General features: G+C 46.2%; 1 protein-coding gene across 3 annotated transcripts in view; it reads left to right on the forward strand.

Annotated features, from left to right (window-relative positions):
* Positions 1–12,046, forward strand: part of LOC134356188 (collagen alpha-1(XV) chain-like) — a 342,799-nt gene that overhangs the window by 185,983 nt on the left and 144,770 nt on the right. For all 3 annotated transcript variants that reach the window (XM_063066926.1, XM_063066907.1, XM_063066918.1), the window contains 2 exons: positions 9,793–9,966; positions 11,023–11,049. In XM_063066926.1, the coding sequence (XP_062922996.1) occupies positions 9,793–9,966; positions 11,023–11,049 (201 nt within the window). The remainder of the gene's footprint in view (positions 1–9,792; positions 9,967–11,022; positions 11,050–12,046) is intronic.

The raw sequence follows: 12,046 nt of genomic DNA on the forward strand, positions 1-12,046 counted from the left end.
GATGACCTTCAACTGGTCAAGGAGAGTGAGGAGGTGATAGAGAGGAGCTATAGGCAGGTAGTCACACCGGGGCCTGGGGAGACAGATAAGTGGCTAACAGTCAGGAGAGGGAAGGGTAGAAGTCAGAGGCTAGAGGGTACCCCTGTGGCTGTCCCCCTTAACAATAAGTACTCCTGCTTGAGTACTGTTCGGGGGATGGCCTACCTGGGGGAAGCAACAGTGGCTGTGCCTCTGGCACAGAGTCTGACCCTGAGGCTCAGAAGGGTAGGGAAAGGAAGAGGATGGCAGCAGTGATAGGGGACTATAGTTAGGGGGTCAGACAGGCGATTCTGTGGATGCAGAAAAGAAACACGGATGGTAGATTGCCTCCCAGGTGCCAGGGTCCGGGACGTTTCTGATCGCGTCCACGACATCCTGAAGTGAGTATGGAACTGGAGGAGGTACTGGAGGTACTCAATAAATATTTTGCTTCAGTATTCACTACAGAAAAGGACCTTGGTGATTATAGGAATGACTTACAGCAGACTGAAAAGCTTGAGCATATAGACATTAAGAAAAAGATGTGCTGGAGCTTTTGGAATGCATCAAGTTGGATAAGTCACCAGGACCGGATGAGATGTAACCCAGGCTATTGTGGGAGGTGAGGAAGGAGATTGCTGACCCTCTAGCGATGATCTTTGCATCATCAGTGAGGACGGGAGAGGTTCCAGAGAATTGAAGGTTTGCGGATGTTGTTCCATTATTCAAGAAAGGGAGTAGAAATAGCCCAGGAAATTATAGACCAATGAATCTTACTTCAGTGGTTGGTAAGTTGATGGAGAAGATCCTGAGAGGCAGGATTTATGAACATTTGGAGAGGCATAATATAATTAGGAATAGTCAGCATGGCTTTGTCAAAGGCAGGTCATACCTTACGAGCCTGATTGAATTTTTTTGAGGATGTGACTAAACATATTGATGAAGGAAGAGCAGTAGATGTAGTGTATATGGATTTCAGCAAGGCATTTGATAAGATACCCCGTGCAAGGGTTATTGAGAAAGTAAGGAGGCATGGGATCCAAGGGGGCATTGCTTTGTGGATCCAGAACTGGCTTGCCCACAGAAGGCAAAGAGTGGTTGTAGATGGGTCATATTCTGCATGGAGGCCGGTGATCAGTGGTGTGCCTCAGGGATCTGTTCTGGGACCCCTACTCTTTGCGGTTTTTATAAATGACCTGGATGAGGAAGTGGAGGGATGGGTTAGTAAATTTGCTGATGACACAAAGGTTGGGGGTGTTGTGGATAGTGTGGAGGGCGATCAGAGGTTACAGTGGAACATTGATAGGATGCAAAACTGGGCTGAGAAGTGGCAGATGGAGTTCAACCCAGATAAGTGTGAGGTTATTAATTTTGAAAGATCAAATATGATGGCAGAATATAGTATTAATGGTGAGAGTCTTGGCAGTGTGGAGGATCAGAGGGATCTTGGGGTCCGAATCCATAGGACACTCAAAGCCTCTGAGCAGGTTGACTGCGTGGTTAAAAAGGTATATGGTGTATTGGCCTTCATCAACCATGGGATTGAGTTTAAGAGCCGAGAGGTAATGTTGCAGCTATATAGGACCCTGGTCAGATCCCACTTGGAGTACTGTGCTCAGTTCTGGTCATCTCACTATAGGAAGGATGTGGAAACTATAGAAAGGGTGCAGAGGAGATTTACAAGGATGTTGCCTGGATTGGGGAGCATGCCTTATGAGAATAGGTTGAGTGAACTCGGCCTTTTCCCCTTGGAGTGACGGAGGATGAGAGGTGACCTGATAGAGGTGTACAAAATGATGACAGGCATTGATCATGTGGATAGTCAGAGGCTTTTTCCCAGGGCTGAAATGGCTAACACGAGAGGGCATAGTTTTAAGGTGCTTGGAAGTAGGTACAGAGGAGATGTTGAGGTAAGTTTTTTTATGCAGAGTGGTGAGTTCGTGGAATGGGCTGATGGCGATGGTGGTGAGGGCAGATACAATAGGGTCTTTTAAGAGACTGCTTGATAAGTACATGAAGCTTAGAAAAATAGAGGGCTATGGGTAACCCGAGGTAATTTCTAAAGTAAATACATGTTCGGCTCAGCATTGTGGGCCGAAGGGCCGGTATTGTGATGTAGGTTTTCATAGCTCTTACCCCAAGGTCCAACACCTGAGATTCAAGATAAGATGAGAAATGTTTAAGAGAGTCCTGAGTCTTTACCTAGAGTTTAATGAGGACTTGGAATGAGCTGCCAGAGAAGTGGTCAAAGGAAATACATGTAAGAGGTTTCAGATAGATACATGGAAGGGAGTGTTGTCTTGGAGGGTTATGGGCCAAATGCTAGCTACTGGGACTAGCAGGGAGATGCTTTGGTTAGCATGAACCTGTTGGGCCAAAGGGTCTGTTTTCATGCTCTATTAATCTGAGATAGTGAATTTGGCCCAGTACATCATTGGTAAAGCTCTCCCAACCATTGAGCACATCTATATGAAACACTGTCATAGAAAAGCAGCATCCATCAGAGATTTTCATCTCATTCTGATAGCAGAGAAGACCATGGTCTTCATTGTGACATTAGAGGAGACCGTGATCCTCATTGTGACCATGGACCTCATTGTGGCATTAGAGGAGACAATGGTCCTCACTGTGTCATTAGAGGAGACCATGATCCTCATTGTGACCGTGGACCTCATTGTGGCGTTGGAGGAAACAGTGGACCTCATTGCAGCATTAGATGAGACCATGGACCTTATTGTGGCATTAGAGCAGACCATGGACCTCATTGTAACCGTATGGACCTCATTGTAACCGTGGAGGAGACCGTGGACCTCACTGCAGCATTGGAAGAAACAGTGGACCTCGTTATGGCATTAGAGGAGACCATGGACCTTATTGTGGCAGTAGAGAAGATCTTGGACTGACATATTGGAATGGGAATGGGAAGTCAAACTGAAATGGGTCTCCTTCCCTTGTGAATTGAGCAACACGATTAGAGAGGTTCCTGTAGATTTCTCTCTCTCCATTTGCCTTTCCAGACATGCAACATCATCTGGGGACACTTGTGGGCTGCCCCCCCCCCAGCACATTCTCGGGTCTGTTCATTGTTAACACAAACAACACATTTCACTGTGTGTTTCAATGTACAAATAAACTTGAATTTTGCTGTCTTCCCCTTCAGACAGGTACAGGTCACTGTTTCTCTGTCCAGTGCTTCCTCCGTTCAGCCCACCAGAGTGTCAGTTACTTACTGCCTGTTGCACTGCTGGTGTTTAGGGCAGCAATGAAGGTCCTCCATCTGTGTCTGTCCTTGGCTACCTTCTCTATTGTGCCCCAGGTGTGGTTCAGGGTCCTCATTTCTGCCTTTATGTACAGTGCCAAGTTGTCTCAAGTCTCTCACATTTCCTCTGTCATTCAGGGGTCCAATGAAGTGCTGGCCTTGATGGTGGAGTTGCCCTAACTTCTCATCTCGTGCCCAGTCCATTTCAAATATTCTTCATGATGATTGAGTTTTAGTTGTGATTTGAAACCGACGATCTTATGACTCAGAGTGAGAATATAAGCATTGGGCTAAAAATCACACCATTATTAGAGACACAAGATGACATCATTACAGGCACAGTCACAGCTTGCATTGGAGAAACAAATTCTGATCATTAGTATCAACTTCCAACACCTCCTAAAGATTTTAACAAGCATCTTGTTAATACTGTTACACATCTAGAAAGGCAAACGGAGAGAGAAAAGTCTACAGGAAGCTCTCTAATCGTGTTGTTGAATTCACAAGGGAAGGAAACCCATTTCAGTTTGACTTCCTATTGCCATTCCCATTCTGACATGACAGTCCATGGTTTCCTTTACTTCCACAATGAGGTCACTCTCAGAATAGAGGAACCATGCCTCATATTTCCTTCTGGGTAGCTTCCAATAAGATGGCATGAACATCAAATTCTCAGCTTCAGGTAATTTCTCACCCCCCTTCTTTCCATTCCCCATTCTTGTTCCCCTCTTACCTCATGTCTTCACCTCACGTCCATCACCTCCCTCTGGGGGTGCCCCTCCTCCTTCTTTTTCTCCCATGATCCACTCTCCTCTCCAATCAGATTCCTTCAGCCCTTTACGTCTTCCACCTATCACCTCCCAGCTTCTTGATTCATTCCTCCTCCTCAATGGCGCTGTGAAATGAAAATTGAAATTTTATTACCCAAGAAGGAAAGTAGAAATTGGGTTACAAGAGGGAGCTGGGGGTTTATTCAATAAAGGTGCCTTTGCTTTTGTCCATATTCCCTCACATCTATTCTATCCACATACTGTACAAACCATTTTTTAAGCATTAGACTTGCTTTGGACTCCACATCTTCCTCTGGCAGCTTGTTCCTTATACCAAACATTGTCCATGCTGACCACAGCATCCCTCCCTACTGATCCCAGATGCCCATAACCCTCCAAGCCCTTTCCCCTTCATCCACCATTCCATATGCCTCTTTAAAGTTGCAATTGTACCTGTCTCAAACACTTCATCTAGCAGCTCATTCCAGGTGCTCCCATGCCGCTTTGTAAATAAAGTTGAAAGTGAATTTATTATCAAAGGACATTGTGTCACCATATACTACCTTGAGATCCACTTTCTTGCAGACAGGAATCAGAGGCATACAAAATTATGAGGGGTATAGATAGGGTCAATGCAAGTAGGCTTTTTCCTCTGAAGTTGGGTGGAACTACAACCAGAGCCCATGAATTAAGGGTGAAATGTGAAAAATTTAAGGGAAACACAAGAAGCAACTACTGCACTCAGAGCGTCATGGGAGTGTGACGTGAGCCGCCAGTGCAAGTGTGGACACGAGCTTGATTTCGATGTTTAAGACAAGTTTGAACAGGTACATGGATAGTAGGACATGGAGGGCTATGCTCCCGATGCAGGTTGATGGGGGTAAGCAATTTAAATGGTTTGGCGTAGACTAGATGGGCCAAAGGGCCTTTTTCTGTGCTGTGCTTTTCTATGACTAAGAAATACAACAGAATTTATTAAAAACTATAAATAACTAAGACCGACAACCAACATACAGGAGAAGGCAAACTGTGTAAGTATTAAAAATAGTAATTAAATAATGCCGAATTGTAGCATCAACCTTGTGTGGCTATACGCCACTTGTCCCTCTAAGAAGTTGAGCACTGACCCAGTATTGCTCAATGAGTCCTTGAGAGTGAGTCTGTGGGTTGTGGATATCAGTTCTGTGTCGGGGTGAGTGAAGTTATCCACACTGATGGTTGAGGGGCAATAACTGTTCCTGAACCCAGTGGCGTGGGACTCAAATTTCCTGTACCTCCGGCCTGATGGTAGCAGTGAGAAGAGAACATGAAAGTTCATTGTTTAACCCATGTGATTGTTCAGATTATCCCCATCCATGGTTACAAAGGTGAATATTGACTGGTGAAGTGCATGGTTCCCAAATTCTGCATGTTGTCTTTCACCATTCCTTTCAGTCCCCATCTGACTAAGACAAAGCTATTTATAACAGCAGTCTGCGGGAGGTTGAACTGTGCTCCAGACTGTTGGGCTAGACTATAAGGCATTGGTTTGGTATTCTCTATTGATAAGATCTCTTTGAACTTGTTACGTCTTCCTGAGGAATCTGACCTGCCCACAGCTACAAAGCCTTGGTTGTGTTAATGTTTAACTGTAGAAGGCCAGGTTTCAGAGCCTTTGAGTGAATTGCAGCAGACAGAGATAGTCCAGGTTTCGTGTGGCCAGCGGGCAGTTTTGGGCAGGAGTTCAGGGAAAGGTATCATTCACTCAGACTCTCAGTCCTGCTCCAACATTCAATATGAAGGGTCTTGGCACTGTCAAACCTCTTCACCACTGAGTTCCTTTGGGAGCACTGCCACAAGAAAGCAACATCCACCCTCAAAGACCCCCACCATCTTCACTCACTGCAATACTGAACTAATTCCACAACCTACAGACTCACTTACAAGACTCGTTACAACTCCTGTTCTCAGTATTTATTTATTTGCGATTTCTATTGTTTTCTTTTCTGTATTTGGACATTTTGTCTTCTTTTGCATGTGGGTTGTCGTCAGTGTTTATGTATAGTTTTCATAAATTCTACTGTATTTCTTTATTTTCCTGTAAATCCCTGCAAGAAAATGAATCTCAAGGTACTATATGGTGATGTAAATTTACTTTGATAATATACTTACTTTGACGTTTCACACTTCAACAGGCCCGAAACGTCAACTGTTTATTCCCCTCCATAGATGCTGCCTGACTTGCTGAGTTCCTCCAGCATGTTGTGTGTGTTGCTTTGGATTTCCAGCTTCTGCAGAATTGCTTGGATTTATGAGTGTTTTTATGTCACTTTCCTGCACTAACACCACATCCTTTTATTCCCAGAATTTCCAAAAACTAACAGTCTTTGTCCTGAATATAATCATTGACTGAGTGTCGTGCCCATTGTGTGTGGAGAATTTTAAAGACTCTGCACCTCTGGGTAAAGAAATCTCGACTCTTTCCTGAAAGGCCATCCCTTCATTATGAGCCGGTGTCCTCGTTACAGACCCTGATAGCCTGAGAAAATACCAGATCTGTGTCCATCCACCCGGCCAATCTCCACAGGAATTTTATAACATTTAGATCACATCCTCTCTCATTCCTCAGAACCCAAGAGAACATAGGGCCAGTCTCTTAAACTAGGGTTCCCTACCTGAGGTCTGTGGACCCCTCAGTTAATGGCAAGGTTCCATGACATAAAGAAAGGTTGGGAACCCCTGGCTGAACCTGTCCTCAGATGGCAAGCCTTCCATCTCAGAAATCAAGGTGAGGAACATTCCAAGCACAACGAAGTCTGTAGATGCTGTAAATCCAGAGCAACACACACACAAAAGTGGAGGAACTCAGCGGGCCAGTCCTGAAGGAGGAGTTCAGCCTGAAACATCGACTGCTTATTGATTTCTATAGTTCCTCTAGTAATCTATGTGTGATGAACCAGACGTAGCGAGTCCAGACCTGTTTCAGGTATCACCTGGGGCTGTATAATTATAGAAAGTCTCTCTAGTCTTGTGCTCAGGTCCTTTAGCAATAAAGGTCAACATACCACTTGTGCAGATCTCCAGGTGGTGGGGAGAACTTTGTATGTGATGGGTAGGCACCGCTGGCCGCACATTCCACGCACCAACCACCCTCAGTGTATGAAGCTTCTGGCATTTCCCTTAAACATCATTTACTGGACAGAGCCCTGCAGAAAGTTGTGAACTTGTCATAAGTGGGGCGCTGGGAGCGGACCCAAATGCAAGACACAGACACCAAAGTACTAGGAACAGGACTAGGTTTGTCAAGAGAGCAAGGGAAGCGGGAACGAAACGACGCTGGACAAGACACAGGCCCTGGACGAGGCTAGGATACAGGGCCTGGGCTACGACTAGACTAGGGAAGCGGGACCTGGACGAGGAACTATGAACTTGGAACCTGGACAAGGACTCCGAGCCAGAGACTGGACAGGGACCTAGAACCTGGGTCTTGACTTGGGCTCAGACCCCGGATGTAGGTTAGGACAAGGCGTAGCTACAGGACAAGGAGTGGCAACAGGACTGGACGTGAGACTCTTGGACAGGTCGAGGGAATCCCAGCACCGGGCTGGGTGAGGTAATCCTGGGCTGGGCGAGGCACTCCTGGGCTGGGTGAGGCACATGGACAGGATGAGAACACAAAGCCTTGACTTGGTCGAGGGAGACAGGAACGCAGAGCCTTGGTCATGAGAGAACAGGAACATGGAACACAGAGACAGGACCCCTCCTAGGGAGCAGGACCTAGCGCCAGGACTCATACACAGAACACTGAGAGACAAATCTCCACTCAAGGTAGTGGCAAACGGCCAGACCTACCCAGAAGAGGCGAGGGCACAAAGAGATGGTTCCCAACTCAAGGTAGCGGCAAACAGCCGAACCTACCTAGCGAAGGCATGGACACAGAGACTGTTCCCAACTCAAGGTAGTGACAAACGGCCGGACCTACCTAGCGAAGGCGTGGACACAGAGACAGTACCCAACACAAGGTAGCGGCAAACGGCCGGACCTACCTAGCGGAGGCATGGACACAAGCAAGGTAGCAGACAAGGCTTCAGGCAATGGCAGCAGGCGAGGCTTCAGGCGAAGGTAGCAGGCGAGGGCTACAGAAGGAAGGAGAAGGGAAGGGAACAGTCCAGGAACTGAAGCTGAACCCAGGCGCTGTTTTTGTAACACTCACAACACACTGGAGGAACTCAGCAGGTCGGACAGCATTCATGGAAACGATCAGTCACCTGACGAAGGGTTCCGGCCAGAAACGTTGACTGATCGTTTCCACGGATGCTGCCCGACCTGCTGAGTTCCTCCAGCGTGTTGTGAGTGTTGCTTTGACCCCAGCATCTGCAGAGAATTTTGTGTGGCTGTTTATGTAGCCAGCCCAAAATGAGAATCATGTGCCTCAATTAAGGCATCAACAGAACAAGGGAAAACCGGAAAACCTGGAATAAGGATCAATGGACTGGTCCGTGAACCGGAATGCGGACTTCACAGACCCGACCATGACAAAACTCAGTCAGCTCCATCATGGGCACCAGCCTCCCCAGAATCCAGGTCATCGTTAAAGGCCAATGCATCAAAAACCAGCATCCATCACTAAGGACCCCCATCAACCAGGACACACCCTCTTCCCATTGCCACCATCAGGGAGGAGGTACAGGAGCCTGAAGGCACATAATCACCAATTCAGGAACAGCTTCTTCCCTCTGCCATCAAATTTCTGAATGGACATGGAACCATGAATACTACCTCACTACATTTTTGCACTACTTATTTAATTTAACTTTATTTTATATATATATAGCAATTTATATTTTTTATTATTACGTATTACATTGTACTGCTACCACAAAACAACAAATTTCACGCCATATGCCGGTGATATTAAACCTGATTCTGATTCTGACCATGAGACTCATAAGCTGTTCCTTCCCCCAAGCTGTCAGACTGATCAACATGCCCACACTTTAACCGCCCCCACCAAAGTCTCATTAGTCAGGGCATCAAGGCAGGGAGAAGGCAGGAGAACGGGGTTGAGAGGGACAATAAATCAACCATGATGGGATAGCAGAAAAGAATTGATGGGCAGAATGGCCTAAATCTGCCCCATTCCATATCCACACCACCTACATACGTACAGTAAGTCAGTATTTATATTTAATTGTTTTTTTGTTTAAAGGTACGATGAGGAGTAGAGTTGGCCCTTCTTGACCCTTTGAGCTAAGCCACCCCAGCAACCCCTGCCAACTCTGATTTAAGCCTAACCTAATCACAGAGCAGTTCACCTACCCGGTATGTCTTCGGACTGTGGGAGGAACCTGGAGCACCCGGGGAAATCCCATGTATTCCAGAGGGAGGATGTTTGAAGAATCCTTACAGAGGACATTGGAATTGAATGCTGAACTCCGTAACGCACTGAGCTTTAGTAGTGTCGTGCTAACTGCAGTGTTACTGTGGTGTCTTTCTAACTCGAGCATGTAACAGTTACTTGTACATTGTGTTTTACAGTATAGATTGCTTTTATATTTATTTTTATTGTCTTTTTACCATTTGTATTGCATTCTTTATGCTTATTGTGTTTTTTTTTGTGCTGTCTCGGATCGGAGTAACAATCATTTTGCCCTCCTTTACAGTTGAAAATAGATAATCTTGAATCTTGAACGTTTTCCTCCAATCACCTTAAAATGGTTTCTTACAATATCACCCTATCTTGTGTTTTTATTGACTTACCCGTAGGATGAAGACATAGTGACATTGCCTGGGGTCAAGGGTCAGAAGGGTGAACCAGGAATCCCTGGAGCTGCTGGCCATCCCTGGATTCCCTGGACCCCCAAGAACGGTCATCCTGCTGAATTTGGCCCACGAGGACCAGCTGGTCCCCCCGGTCCACCTGGAAAAGATGGAAAAGTGGTGAGTGAATTAACCGTGGGCTTTTCTCAGCTCCTCACCTTTTCTTCTGTTTAACTGAACCCTGATCAAAAGAGATCATGTTTCTGAACACAACAGGCTGGAGGCAACACATACACACACACACACACACACACACACACACACACACGCTCACACACACACACACACACACACACACACACACAAGCTCACACACACACACACACGCTCACACACACACACACACACACGCGCGCTCTCTCTCTCTCTCTCTCTCTCTCACACACAAAATGTAAAACCTCTGATGCTGTCCTTACCCACATCTCCTCCATTTCACAAATGTCCATGCTTACTCCATCTTCTCTCTGCCTGAACAGTGATGGAGTTTCCTCTTGTCCTTACCTAATATCCCGTGAGCCTTTGCATCTGACACATGATCCTCTGCAACTTCCGCCATCTCTAGAGGGATCTTACCACCAAACATATCTTTACCTTTCCACCCTGCCCTCCCCACACTTTCTACAGGGATTGTTCCCTCCATATCCATGTCCATTCGTGCTATACCTGCCCATTTACTTCCTCCCTCACCTCCATTCAGGGCCCCTGTCACTCCTTCCAGGTGAGGCAAAACTTCACCTGTGGACATGCTGGGATCACCTATTGTGGCCAGTGCTCATGATGCAGCCTGCTCTACATTGGTGAGACCTGTCGTAAACTGGGGGACTGCTTTGTTGAGCATCTCTGCTCTATCCCCCCAGAAACAGAATTTCCCGGTAGCCAAACATTTTAATTCTGATTGCCATTCCCGTTCTAACATGTCAGTCTATGGTCTCCTCTTGTGCCAAGATGAGAACACACCCAGGGTGGAGGAGGAACACCTTATATTACATACCGGGTTGCTTCCAACCTGGTGGCATGGATATCAATTTCTGACCTGTTGATTTCTCCCAGCATTTTGTGTGTGCTGCTCTGGTTTAAGATCTACTGATGTTCAAGCTGTGGTCCATGCCAATGAGGCTTAACTTTTCTCTTTTATTCCCATGAGGACCCCTTTCTAACTCTGCTCTGTCATTACAGGGGGTCCCTGGAAAAGATGGACTGTCTGTAAGTATGCTGGTCATTGTGCAAAAGTTGAACTGCGGTATGCTGACGACCAATGTGGTGACACAGAATATACTCAGTTGCTGTTCAGTTTGCTCACCACTTTATGGGAAGCATGTGGAAGCTTTAGGGAGGATGCAGAGGAGATTTACCAGGATTAGAGAGCACATTGTTTGAGGAATGGTTGAGTGAGTTATGGGTTTTTTCTTTGGAGTGAAGGAGGATGAGAGGTGACTTGATCGAGGTGTACAAGACATTAAGAGGCATAGGTAGAGCGGACATCCGGAGATTTTTCTCCCAGGGTGGGAAGGGCTACAATGAGGGGGCATTATTATTTTAGGGCATTTGGAAGAAAGTACAGGGGAAATCTCAGAGGTAATTTTCTTTTTACGCCGAGTGTGGTGGGTGTATGGAACACACTGCCAGGGATGGTGGTAGAGGCAGATAAATTAGGGACATTTAGGGAACTGTAAGATGAGCACATGGATGATAGAAAAATGTAGGGTTACGTGGGAGGGAAGGGTTAGATTGTACAGAAGAAAATTTGTAAATGTTGAAAATCTAGAGTAACAGACAAAATACTCAGCAAATCAGGCAGTCTCAGCCCGAAATGTCAACTGGTTATTCCCATCTATAGATGCTACCCGACCAGCTGAGTTCCCCTAGAACCTTGTGTGTTAGATTGATCTCAGAGCAGGTTAAAGGATCAGCACGATGGGCCAAAGGGCCTGTACTGCGCTGTAGTGTTCTCTGCTCCCCGTCACTCTTACTGAATCAACACTGGTAGTCTGATGATCAGAAACAGGAACCTGGAAATCAAATTGGCAAACAGAGGAAACCAGGGGATAAGACAGCACAAGAGGTAATGGCTAGCTGTGTAGTGACAGGCCAATGGGCCTCATCAGCCGTGGTTGGCAGCTGATCTAGGAGAAGGAAAACTCTGATCTCAAACCTCTGCTGCTATAGGCACTTCTGGACTAATCCTTGAGGAAAATAGGGA

The sequence above is a fragment of the Mobula hypostoma genome, chromosome 1, assembly GCF_963921235.1.
Source record: "Mobula hypostoma chromosome 1, sMobHyp1.1, whole genome shotgun sequence".
NCBI classification, from domain to species: domain Eukaryota; kingdom Metazoa; phylum Chordata; class Chondrichthyes; order Myliobatiformes; family Myliobatidae; genus Mobula; species Mobula hypostoma.